The sequence below is a fragment of the Tamandua tetradactyla genome, chromosome 2 (assembly GCF_023851605.1).
Source record: "Tamandua tetradactyla isolate mTamTet1 chromosome 2, mTamTet1.pri, whole genome shotgun sequence".
Lineage (NCBI taxonomy): Eukaryota > Metazoa > Chordata > Mammalia > Pilosa > Myrmecophagidae > Tamandua > Tamandua tetradactyla.
In genome coordinates, this window is record NC_135328.1 from 136,966,057 (window position 1) to 136,980,209 (window position 14,153).

At 38.2% G+C, this 14,153-nt stretch overlaps 1 protein-coding gene across 3 annotated transcripts in view; it reads left to right on the forward strand.

Annotated features, from left to right (window-relative positions):
* The window catches only part of NVL (nuclear VCP like), a 251,999-nt gene that overhangs the window by 29,896 nt on the left and 207,950 nt on the right, over positions 1-14,153 (forward strand). For all 3 annotated transcript variants that reach the window (XM_077149137.1, XM_077149138.1, XM_077149139.1), the window contains exon 2: positions 4,608-4,681. In XM_077149137.1, coding sequence (XP_077005252.1) covers positions 4,608-4,681 — 74 coding nt within the window. The remainder of the gene's footprint in view (positions 1-4,607; positions 4,682-14,153) is intronic.

Consider the following 14,153-nt stretch of genomic DNA (forward strand, 5'->3'; position numbering starts at 1 on the left):
AGATGTGGCCTCAGTCTCTCTAAGCCCAACTCTGCAAATGAAATCATTGCCCTCCCCACTACGTGGGACATGACATCCAGGGGCGAAAGTCTCCCTGGCTATGTGGGAGATGACTCCCAAGGATGAATCCAGACCTGGCACCGTGGGATCAACATGAGGTTAAAAATATGTTGGGGTCTTCTTGATGACTGATACTGTCTGTTTACTTGTGCTTGGTTTGTTGAGGTTTTCTATTTTTTTTTAAGTCAATGTTTGTTCATGCCTTTCTAGGAAGTAGTCCTTTCATCTACATTCTCTACTTTATTAGCATATGGTTAGTCATAGTATCCTGTTCTAGTTTGCTAGCTGTCAGAATCCAATATACCAGAAACAGAATGGCATTTAAAAAGGGAAATTTGATAATTTGCTAGTTTACAGTTCTAAGGCCAAGAAAATGTCCCAGTTAAAACAAGTCTATAGAAATGTCCAATCTAAGGCATTCAGGGAAAGACACATTGGTTCAAGAAGGCTGATAAAGAATGCAAAAGAATGAAAGAGAACCCATATCTCACACCCTATACAAAAGTTAACTCAAAATGGATCAAAGATCTAAACATTAGGTCTAAGACCATAAAACAGAGGAAAATGTAGGGAGATATCTTATGAAACTTACAATTGGAGGCGGTTTTATGGACCTTAAACCTAAAGCAAGAGCACTGAAGAACGAAATAAATAAATGGGGGCTCCTCAAAATTAAACACTTTTGTGCATCAAAGAACTTCATCAAGAAAGTAGAAAGACAGCCTACACAATGGGAGACAATATTTGGAAACGATATATTGGATAAAGGTCTAGTATCCAGAATTTATAAAGAGATTGTTCAACTTAACAACAAAAAGACAGCCAACCCAATTACAAAATGGGAAAAAGACTTGAACAGACACCTCTCAGAAGAGGAAATACAAATGGCCAAAAGGCACATGAAGAGATGCTCAATGTCCCTGGCCATTAGAGAAATGCAAATCAAAACCACAATGAGATATCATCTCACACCCACCAGAATGGCCATTATCAACAAAACAGAAAATGACAAGTGCTGGAGAGGATGCAGAGAAAGAGGCACACTTATTCACTGTTGGTGGGAATGTCAGATGGTGCAAGCACAGTGGAAGGCAGTTTGGCGGTTCCTCAAAAAACTGAATATAGAATTGCCATACGACCCAGCAATACCATTGCTAGGTATCTACTCAAAGGACTTAAGGGCAAAGACACAAACGGACATTTGCACACCAATGTTTATAGTAGCATTATTTACAATTGCAAAGAGATGGAAATAGCCAAAATGTCCATCAACAGACGAGTGGCTAAACAAACTGTGGTATATACATACGATGGAATATTATGCAGCTTTAAGACAGAATAAACTTATGAAGCATGTAATAACATGGATGGACCTAGAGAACATTATGCTGAGTGAGACTAGCCAAAAACTACAGGACAAATACTGTATGGTCCCACTGATGTGAACGGACATTCGAGAATAAACTTGAAATATGTCATTGGTAACAGAGACCATCAGGAGTTAGAAACAAGGTAAGACAATGGGTAATTGGAGCTGAAGGGTTACAGACTGTGCAACAGAACTAGATACAAAAACTCAAAAATGGGCAGCACAATACTATCTAATTGTAATGTAATTATGTTAAAACACTGAATGAAGGTGCAAAAAAAAAAGAAGGCTGATAAAGTTCAGGGTTTCTCTCTCAGTTAACAACTGTCAAACACCATTAGAACTACTAGCTTGAGGCAACTGATGGCTTCAACATTAAAGCACCTTTTATTCCTTCTGGTGATGTCATATCTTTGGGAAACTGGGTTTTCAATGTTTGCTGTGATAAAAAACAAATATCATGCAAAAACCAATGTGGAATAGGAAATAAGAGTGTCAATATCAATCTAATTCCAAGACATGAAAAGTTGCGTGGTACCCAACAGGCATACAAATCCCATTAGGAGTTGTGATTAAGAACGCAATATAGGTAGTGCCACAGAGTAGAGGCAAGATGGCGGCATAGTGGGGTATGAAATTTAGTTTGTCCTGAAAGCAGCTAGTAAATGGCTAGGAACAGTAAGAACAACTGTTGGGGCCACATCAGTGACCAGACACAGAGAATACACAAGTCTGGACAAACCGGACTGGCTGTGACCTCACACAGAACTGTAAATCCCCCAGCAGTGGAGGCCAGCACACCTCCCCCATGGGCACAGCAGCTTGGTTCCCCCAGGAAGGAAACAGACTTTACTAACAAGTAAAGTCCTAATTGTGGAATTAATCAACAAACCTTGACTACTGAAAATAGACCCCTAGCTTAGATAAACCTGGAATAAGAGCAAAAGGTACTATGAGTTTTTGCTCCGGCAGAGAGAAGGCAGATCTGATAGGAAAAACAAAGAGGCTTTCTGAGTCAGATAACACAAAATACTGCAAAATGGCTGGACTCTAAAAAAAAGGGGATATAGAAGGCCTAGGGATACTCAGAGCAACGTACCAACTTAAGCTCTTGATTAACCCAAGGAACTGGGGTCCTGCTCTAAAAAGAAATTTTTTCTTTTTGCTTTGTTTCTACTACTGAACAGCTCATTAGATAGAACTGCAAGGCTTCTGAGCTTGCTTCTGAGCTTCAGCTACCCCAGGTAAGGACAGAATTAGCTTGTCTGAGAGACCAAGGGGCTGGTCAGGTGAAAGGAGGTAATTTCCTGGAGGCTGTGCCTTCCCCAGGAGAGGGGTGGGGCCCAGCTCAGGTGGAAACCCTCCCTCAAGGAATTCAGGCCCCAGGGACTGGAAAACTGAAGCAATTAAAGCCAGCCTCCACACCCTCCTCTGTCTCAATCACGCCCCAGCAGGGAGAGTCTGCTGAAGTTAAAGGCACCGCATCACTTTATGCTGCTGGGAAGCCACAGGCAGACAAGCACCACATACTGGGCAGGATAGGAAAAGCACAAAGTCTAGAACCTTCATAGGAAAGTCTGTCAATCTGCTGGGTCTCACCCTCAGGAAAAACTAATGCAAACGACACTTTCCTCCTGAGAGGAGACCAGTCCATTTGGGAAAATCCCACTAGGGTCTCTAACATCTGAGCAGACCTTCCTCAAAATGAATACATACATACATACATACACACACACACACACACACAAACAAAATAAATAAATACACACATAAATTAATAAAAAAAGCTCCATACAGGCAGAGCAAGAAACAATAACTGAAAAATTCCAATCAGTTAAACAGAACCTATGCTAGAAGTCTAAAATAAGCTGAACTGAATGTCAAAGAACATAGACAACAAATCCATCCAGCAAAAAAATCCTAAGTAAAAGAGAGATAACAACCTCCAGAATAAACTAATTAAGGAAATAAAATGCCTAGGTGCCAGCAAAAAATAACAAGCCATACTAGGAAAATGGAAGATATGGCCCAGTTAAGGAAAAAACCAACAATTCAAATGAGATACAGGAGTTGAAACAACTAATTCAGGATGTTTGAACAGGCATGGAAAACTTCATCAAAATAAAATCAACGAGTTGAGGAAGGAAATAAAGAAGGCAATGGGTAAGCAAAAAGAAGAAATCGAAAGTGAAAAAACAAATTGTAGAATGAGCTGGGACGCAGCATCGAGGGATTGAGAAAACTTTCTCGGTCTAAAGGGGAAAAAGAAAAATGAGACAAAGCATCAGTGGCTGAGAGATTTCAAACCAAGTTGAGAGGTTATCCTGGAGGTTATTCTTATGCATTCTATAGATGTCCCTTTAAGTTGTATTAGAGAGGCTAGGGGGAAGTGCCTGAAACAATAGAGCTGTGTTCCAGGAGCTGTGTTTCTTGAAGATGTTAATATAACGAACGATATAGCTTTCGCAGTGTAACTGTGTAATTGCAAAAACCTTGTGTCTGATGCTCCTTTTATCTATGGTATGGACAGATGAGTAAAAATATGGATTAAAAATAAATAAATAATAGGGGGAACAAATGTTAAAATAAATTGAGTAAGATTGAAATACTACTGATCAATGAAAGAGAGTGATAAGAGTATAGAAAAAAATAGGGGGAACAAAGGTTAAAATATATTGGGTAGATGGAAATATTAGTGGTCAGTGAGAGGGAGGGGAAGGAGCAAGGTATGTGTGAATTTTTTCTTTTTATTTCTTTTTCTGATTTGATGCAAATGTTCTAAGAAATGATCATGGTGAAGAATATACAACTATGTGGTGATATTGTGAGCCATTGATTGTACACCAAGTGTGGAATTGTCCATATGTTAAGCATATTGGTGTTTGTTGTTTTGTTTTTTCAATAAAAGAAAAATCTCTGACTTTGAAATACTGAGTGTTTTTTAAAATTTATTAATTAAAAAAATTAAACAACATGCATAATCAGTAATTCACAATATCATCACTTAGTTGCATATTCATCATTTCTTAGAACATTTGCATTAATTCAGAAAAAGAAATAAAAAGACAATAGAAAAAGAAATAAAACGAACACAGGAAAAAAAAAGATTATACCTACTGAGTGTTAGTTAAAAGATTAAATACTGAGTGTTTTATACTTATCATGTTTTTTGTTTTAGTATCTCACCAGTAACAGATGTGGCAAATACGTGGACACTGGAGTCTTAGCATCTGATTTGCAAAGAATGTACAGGTAAAGAAATGTATTCTGCAGACCTTTGCTACCATTTTTTTTAAGAAGTGTTTTTTTTTTCTTTGTTTGTTTGTTTTTTTCATGCTCAGGCCCCGGAAATCGAACCCAGGTCTCCAGCATGGCAAGCAAGAATTCTGCCTGCTGAGCCACTGTGGCCCGCCCTTTACCATTTTTCAGGTTTCCATCCCACCTAATTTCCAATTCATATTAATTGCAGCTGACATCAGCTTACATGTCTGTAAGCTTGGAATTCAGTTCAGTTCTGCAAACATTTATCAAATACCTGATAGTTTTTTCTTCACTTGTAACAAAGGTACCTTACCAAATCTAAGTGGCAATAATGGGGTATGGGATTTTTTTTTTAATAACAATGTTCTCAAATTGATTGTGATAGTGAACATATAACTCTGTGATTATATCAAGAGCCATTGATTGTACACTTTGGATGAATTGCATGGGTTCTGTATAAAGTGTTAAATAAAAGTACTTATGTGCAAGGAACAGTCCTTGTTATTATGGAGAATGACTCCTTTTTTCAGTACTTTACAATCTGTTCAAGATATAGAGATATTTTTATAGTACTTTTTTACTTCATTAAAAATGTAAAAGCCATCAGGCATGATCTCCCTTAGCTTCCTGATTTTTTATCTACAAATGTGTCTCTCCTTTAGTCTTCTCACTGAAGACTAAATTCTCTTCTGCTTAGTATCCCACCTCTTCTGATATTTGATCTTCTTCTAGTTTGCTAGCTGCCAGAATGCAGCACACCAGAGATGGATTGACTTTTAATAAAAGAGGATTTATTTCATTAGTTCTTCAGAGGAAAGGCAGCTGACTTTCATCTGAGGTTCTTTTTTATGTGGGAAGGCTCAGGGTGATCTCTGCTGGACTTCTCTCCAGGCCTCTAGGTTCCAGCTACTTTCCCCGGGGTGATTTCTTTCTACATCTCCAAAGGGCTGAGCTGCAACTGCTGAGATGAGGTATGCTGAGCTGCTTGGACTGTGCTACATTGGCCTCTCTCATTTAAGCACCAGCCAATTACATCAAACATCATTCATTGCAGCAGGCAGGCCTCCTAGCTGACCGCAGATGTAATAGCAACAGATGAGGTTCAGGTATCATTGGCAGCAACATAACTAGGCACCTTCATCTGGCCAAGTTGACAACTGAATCTACCTACCACAGATCCATTAATTATTCCTGCTTTGTATGTTTCAATCTCTATATATTTTTTCCTTAGTCTGTAAATAAGCACAGGTCTCTAGGTCTTTCTAGCCATGAAAAGAAGAAAGAAAAAAAAAGAAAAACCAAAAAGCCTTTCTTTCCCCTGCCATTCAATATTTCTCCTCCATTTCAACAAAGATTTTTTTTTTTTTAATGCATGGGCAGGCATCAGGAATCGAACCCAGGTCTCCGGCATGGCAGGCAGGAACTCTGCCTGCTGAGCCACCGTGGCCTGCCCTCAACAAAGATTTTTAGAGTGATCTAAGCCTGCTGCTTTTTCTTCTGCTCATTTCCACTGAAATTTTTAAATTGCCTTTTTTTCTTTAATGTCTTTTTTATATTTGTCGATGGTACAACCACCTAGCCCAGTGTCATCCTTCTCCTTCTATCTAACTGCCTGTGGTAGTTAGATTCAGTTATCAACTTGACCAGGTGAAGGCACCTAGTTTTGTTGCTGCAGACATGAGCCAATGGTATGTGAACCTCATCTGTTGCTGATTTACATCTGCAGTTGGCTAGGAGGCATGCCTGCTGCAATGAATGATGTTTGATTTTAATTGGCTGGTGTTTAAATAAAAGAGGCAACATAGCACAGCCCAAGCAGCTCAGCACACCTCATCTCAGCACTTGCAGTTCAGCCCAGGCCTTTGGAGATGCAGAAAGAAATCACCCCAGGGAAAGTTGTTGGAACCTAGAGGCCTGGAGAGAAGGCCAGCAGAGACCATCTTGTGCCTTCCCACGTAAGAAAGAACCTCAGTGGAAAGTTAGCTGCCTTTCCTCTGAAGAACTAACAAAATAAATCCCCTTTAGTTAACAGCCAGTCTGTCTCTGGTGTGTTGCATTCCGGCAGCTAGCAAACTAGAACACTGCCCTTGCCCCACCATGTGTCTAAATAGTCACCAGATCTTAAATATTTTTCAAAGGTCTTCTCTCCTTTCTGTACCTTGTCACTGGCATAATCCAGACCTTCATTTCTCATCTAGACTCCTGTTTCAGCACCTAAATGTTCTCCCTGTGTATAGCCTTCCTTTCTCTAATCTAAGGAATAGCAGTTTATGGCCCTCAAGCACAGCCTGGCCTGCAACTATTTTTTTTCCCATTAATTTTTTTGTGTGGGAAGGAAAGTTGTAGGTTTACAAAAATTTCATGCATAAAATATATAAAATACAGAGTTCCCATATACCAACCTATTATTTTGTTCAGCATCTTAAAAAAAATTATTCCTGTCATTCATCCTTTCATTTAACATGTATTTATTCAATGTTCTACATGTAACTTCAGCAAGATATGAAAATGAGCAAGAGAACTTCTTTATGTACATTATTTAATCCTTGCCTCATAGTAACTCTGTGAAGTATTGATACAGTTATTTTCCTTCTATATATATAAAAATAATGACTTCCGTCTGTTCCTTGAATCTTATTCTCCTAGCTTAAAACCCAATGGTTGTGAAATTTTAACCCATGTCAAAGTCTGAAATATGTTCTACAACTACTTGTAGTACTGTACTTTGAAATTTATAGTTTTTTGTGTGTTATTGTTCACTGAAAAGGGAGAAAAAAATCAGTTGTGATGGTAAAAAAGTATTTAAGCCCTCTACCCTTCTATATTCTGAAGCAGCTAGAAGGAAAAATGTGAGAGGATCATATGGTAGCCTATGACAAACTCTGGAATCTGACCTATAACCACTTGTTGAAGAATGATTTGAAAATTATTGCTTTCAAATTCTATGCTTTGTATATATGTTATACCATATGCTCTAGTTTGCTAGCTGCCGGAATGCAATATACCAGAAATGGAACGGTTTTTAAAAAGGGGAATTTAATAAGTTGCTAGTTTACAATTCTAAGGCCGAGGAAATGTCCTAATTACAAAAAGTCTATAGAAATGTCCAATCAGAGGCATCCAGGGAAAGATACCTTGATTCAAGGAGGCCAATGAAGTTTAGGGTTTTTCTCTCACGTAAGAAGGCACGTGGCGAACACAGTCACGGTTTCTCTCTCAGCTGGAAGAGCACTTGGCTAGTAAGGCGTCACCTGCTACCTTTCTCTCCTGGTTTCCTATTTCATGAAGCTCCCGGGGAGGCTTCATCTCCACAGGTTGCTGGCTTGTGGGCTGTCTGCTTCTTGTGGTTATGTCGTTCTTCTCTGCGCTCTCTGAATCTCTCATTCTCCAAAATGTTTCCTCCTTTATAGTACTCTAGTAAGTAACTCTATCTTCAGTGGGTGGAGACATACCTCCATGGAAATCATCTAATTAAAAGTTACCACCCACAGTTGGGTGGGTCACATCTCCATGGGAACAGTTGAAATGCTCGCACCCAGCAATACTGAATGAGGATTAAAGGACATGGCTTTTCTGGGGTCCACCATAGATTCAGACTAATACATTCCACCCTTTGGACCCCAATAAGACATATTCTTTCCAAATGCAAAATACATTCATTCCATAACAATATCAGAAAGCCTTAAACCATTTTAGTAACAATACATTTAAATTAAATGTATTTAAATTAAAGTTAGAAACAGTATAAAATCTCATCAAGTCAGTTACAGGGGTGATCTGTCCTGAGGCAAAATTCTCCTCTGGCTCTGGACCTATAAAAACACAAATTATTTGCTGCCAACATTCAAAGAAGGAACATTTATAGGATACATATACCCATTTCTATAGGGAGGAAGAAACACGAGTCACTGGACCCACACAGTATTGAAAACCCGCAGGGCAAAGTCCATTCAATTTCATAGTCTGAGAGTCATTTATTTTCGGGGCTGTTGACAGTGGCAGTCCCACCCTTTCCAAAGGCCTACGCAGTGGCTTGCCATTCTCCGAATACAACCTTGGCGGACGTTGGGGAGACCACCTTTTTCTCTGCTCCACTCTCTCCAAGGATTGGGGCTGCCCTTGGATTCTCTGCCATCTCTGGAGCACATGCGCAACCCCTCCATGTGGTGGCAGCCAGGCTTTCCCCAAACCCCAAGGAATGTGCTTCACCCTCTCCAAGGCCTGAGGAGGCATGACTCTTCCACTGCAATGAGGCAGAAGGCCCATCCTATGCCTTCGGGGCAACTCACCCTCTCCACAGGCTTGAGTGGGTCTGCTCTCCTGGCCCGAGGCTTCTTGACTTCAGACCTCAGCCTCCATGGTTTTGCCTCTGAAGTTATTTTTCCTCCAATGTGTCCCTTCTCTGAACCCCCCAGTCCAGACTGGCAGCGGCTCTGTTTATACAGTTCCCACAGCACTCTCGTTGGCTTTCTATGCTTTAGTGTTGGATCATGCCCATCAGACAGAAGGAGTTTCCACAAATCCTTCCTGGATAACTCCATATCCAATCCTGGCTTTCTCTGAAATGGCTGATTGGTTCCACATTTAGTCAAGTCCTCATGTGGGGCACTGTTCTCTGGGGTTTCCCTTCCAGGAAGCCCAGAATTCTCCAGAACATCAATTTCTGCTTTCTTTGTACCCAAGAGTTAATTTCTCAGTTTATCTCTTTCCTGTTGCATTTCACTATAAGGTGTAAGGAGAAACCAGGCTGCACTTTCCACATTTAACTTGGAAATCGCTTCTGCTAAGTATGCAAATTCATGGCTTTTAAAATCTGCCTTCCAGTCAAAACCGCTAGTCAGTTTTGCCAGATTCTCTGCTATTTTAAAACAAGAATCGCCTTCCTTCCAGTTTGCAATAACATATGCCTCATTACTTTCTAAGGACTTACCAGAAGTGTCTTTAGAATCCACATTTCTACCAGCAGTCTCTTTTCTAGGCCTTCGCTATCAAGTGCCTCACAAATCCTCCACAATCTTCCCCTCATCCATTCGAAAAGCCGTTCCAACATGTTTGATACTTGCAAATTGCAGCAGCATCCCACTCCTTAGGTACCAAAATCTGTTCTAGTGTGCTAGCTACCTGAATGCAATATACCAGAAATGGAATGATTTTTAAAAAGGGGAATTTAATAAGTTGCTAGTTTAGAGTTCTAAGGCCGAGAAAATGTCCGTTCCAACATGTTTGGTATTTGCAAATTGCAGCAGCACACCCCACTCCTCAGGTACCAAAATTCTAGTTTGCTAGCTACTGGAATGCAATATACCAGAAATGGAATGAGTTTTAAAAAGGGGAATTAAGTTTACAGTTCTAAGGCCAAGAAAATGTCCCAATTACAAGTAATAGATTCAAACCAGCACACTATACAGTAAAAAAAGTTTAAAAACCAAAAAAAAAAAAAAAACCTAATGGTTTTATTTTAATTCACTAAAAGAAAACCGCTTACTCCCCCCCCCTTTTTTTTTGAAGAAACGTGGCTGATTTATTTTTCCAGACATTTGAAATATTCACAAGATAGAAAAGAGCAGGTTATAAGCAGAAATATGGAGTATGCCTTTTTGGGAAACATTACATATACATATGAACAGAAGGATACATTAAAAAATATTTTCAGTGATTATGATTGAGGGTGTATAATTATAAATTACCTTATTTGTTTTTTTGACTTTATTTTTTATTTTTTAAACTTTTTCATTGTGAAAATATACATATATACAAAAAAATCAATAAATTTCCAGGTACATTTTAACAAGTATTTACAGTACAGATTTTAAAGTTCAGTATGGGTTATAGTTCCACGATTTTTTGGTTTTTCTTCTGGCTGTTCCAAGACACTGAAGAGCAATAGAAATGTCAATATAATGATTCAGCAGTCATCCTCATTTAAATCCTGTCTTCTCTTTTATACCCCTCCTTGTCTTTAAATAAAAAAGCAATAAATTTCAAAGTACCCATACTAAACACTGAAGTCTGTTCTACAGCTCATTGTTGCAATGTACTTCCTTTCTTTCGAAAGCAGATTTATTATGATAAATTCATAAACTTTATATTGTCATCCAAAGTGTACACCCAGTGTCTTTTAGTATAGTCACAGAATTGTGCATTTATGATCACAATTGATTCTGGAACCCTGAAGAGGATTCACTATGTTATACAGTCTCACGTTTTGTTTTCTGGCTTTTGTTCCAATAACATACATGATCCTAAACTTTACCTTTCAGCTACAAATGCACCCAGATATCATTACTGTTAATTACACTCATTGAAATGTGCTTCTGTCACCTCCATTTCCAAACATTTACAATCAACCTTATTACATATTTTGTACAGGTTAAACATCAGCTCCCCATTCTCTGCCTTCATTCTGTCTTCTGTTGACCTTGTTCTAGATATTAACCTCGTGAGTTTGCTAGTTATATTTAATTCATGGTAGTGTATCATACAATATTTGTCCCTCAACATGGTATCCTCAAGACTCATCCTGTTACATACATCATGATCATGATTTCATTTGTTTCAGCTGCATAATATTCTATCATATATATATGCCTCATTTTGTTTATCCATTCATCAATTGATGGATACCTAGCTTGTTTATATATTTTGGTAATTGTAAATAATGCTGCTGTGAACATAGGTGTGCAAATGTCTTTTCTTGTCCCTGATTTCAGTTCTTCTGAATATATACTTCGTAGCAGGATTGTAGGAGTACATGGTAATTCTATACTTAGCTTCCTTTGGAACCACCAAACTGTCTTCCATAGTAGCTGCGGCATTCTACTTTCCCACCAATTCTGAATAAGTGTTCCTATTTCTTTACGTCTTCTCCAACACTTGCAGTTTTCTGTTTTTTTAGTAGAGGCCATTTTAGTAGGATACAAAATGATACCTCCTTGTAGTTTTGATTTGTGTTTCCCTGATAGCTAGTGATGTTGAACATCTTTTCATGTGCTTTTTAGCCATTTGTGGATGCTCTTTAGAAAAATGTCTGTTCGTGTCTTTTGCCAATTTTTAAATTCGTTATGTCTTTTTGTTGTTGAGTTGTAGGATCTCTTTATATGTCCCAGATATTAAACACTTACTGGATATATGGTTTCTAAATATTTTTTCCCATTGAGTAGGTTGCCTTTTCACCTTCTTGACAAAGCCCTTTGAAAGACAAAGTATTCTGTTTTGAGGAGGTCCCATTTATCTTTTTTTTTCTTTCATTCCTTGTGTTTTGGGTGTTAGGTCAAAGAAACCACCACCTACCACAAAATATTGAAAATACTTCCCTGTATTTTCTTCTAGGAGTTTTATGGTTCTGGCTTTTATATTTAAGTCTTTGATCCATTTTGACTTAATTTTTCTGTAGCGTGTAAGATAAGGGCCCCTTTTCATTATTTTCGACATGGATGTCCAGTTCTCCCAGCACTGCTTGTTGAAGAGGTTGCTTTGTCCCTTGGGTAGACTTGGCAGCCTTGTCAAAAATCAATTGGCTGTTCTCGACCAAAAGAGGGAAGAGAGAAATGAGAGAAAATAAAGTCTCAATGGCAGAGAGATTTCAGAGTCGAGAGGTTATCCTGGAGGTTATTCTTACATATTGTATAGATATTCCTTTTTAGTTTATGGTATATTGGAATGGCTGGAGGGAAGTAACTGAAACTGTTTTACTGTGTCAAGTAGCCTTGATTCTTGAAGAAGACTGTATAACAATAGCTTTTACAGTGTGACTGTGTGATTGTGAAAACTTTGTGTCTGATGCGTCTTTTATCCAAGATGAGAAAAAAAAATAAGGATAAAAATAAATAAATAATAGGGGAAGATAAAGGGTAAAGATTGGGTAGATTGAAATACTGGTGGTCAGTGAGAAGGATGGGTAAGGGGTAGAGGATATATGAGTCCTTTTTTTTTCTTCCTTTTTATTTCTTTTTCTGGAGTGGTACAAATGTTCTAAAAATGATCATGGTGATGAATACACATCTATGTGATGATATTGTGAGGCATTGATTTTATTATATGATTGGACTGTATGTGTGGATATTCTAAAAATATATATATATATATAAGTAAAGTTCTAACCTACAATGTCTTCCTTACTCCTGTATTCTGATTTGCTTTAGTCCTGATCCATTAAGCTTCTTCATTCTTATCTGTAATTGAAGCTTTATTCCTTTTTCAATTTCTTTAACAGTTGTTGTATGTGGCAGTGTTGAACTTCAGAACTGCAGAACTCTTACTGTTGTCTTAGGTGTCACACAGGTACTCGGAGTTCCAGAGAAATACCAGGTTATACATATATAGCACAGACTCTCAAAATTTAGAAATAACAATTACCACTCCAGCTAAATGTGACTGCTTTTAGAGCTTGCGTTCTAGGCCCCAGTTTTCTTATAAGTATTTTCTAAATGAGACCATACAATATTTGCACTTCCTGGCTTATTTTGCATCACATAATGTCCCCCAGGTTCATTCACAACATTGCCTCAAGACTTCGTTCCTTTTTGTATTGGCACAATATTTGATCCTATGTATACACCACAGTTTGCCATTCTACTTAACCATTCAGTGAATCCTTAGCTACTCTATCCATTGGGCATCATGTGTAATGTCCAGATCCAACAGTCCATCAGCACTCTCAGTTTTTGATAATTTTCATTGCTCCCAAGAGAAGAATAACCGATAAATACACCCTCACCAAATAGGAAATCCAAGCCTCCCTGAAAACTCTTGTCCATCCCCCACCATTATTTACTCCTGGTATTACTGTAGTATTGTTAATATCTTTTGTTAAACATAGCCCAAAGCATACAATAGTAGTTTTCCCTCTATAACCCTTATATTATAAACTCTTTTTACAAGATTCATACCTTTGAAGTAGTTGATTTAATAACTTATTTATATTTATAGTGTTAATTGGTAGGATACATGGCTCTGTACAACCCCTTTCAATCATGCTTACCTTTGATATGGCAATATTACTTTTAGACGCCGTAATGAACTGCCTTCACTTCTATCCATTTCCTTACATTTAAGTTCAACCTCATTAGCTAACTCATCTCTAGCTTCCATGTATCTCCAGGCCCCCTATATTCCATATTATAAGCCTCTGAGTTTACCTTTACCATAGTCATAAAAGCAAAATCTTGCAGTCTCTGTCCTTTTGTGTCTGGCTTATTTCACTCAGCATTATGTCCTTAAAGTTTATCCATCTTGTCATGTGCTTCAGGACATCATTTTGTCTTACTGCTGCATAATATTCCATTATATATGTGTACCACATTTTGTTTATCCAGCTCATCTGTTGATAGGCACTTGGATCATTTCTATCTTTTGGTGAGTGTGAATAATGCTGCTGTGAACACCGGTGTACAAATGTCTGTTTGTGTCACTGCTTTCAGTTCTTCTGGGTATATACTGAATAGTGGTATTACTGGGTCATAGG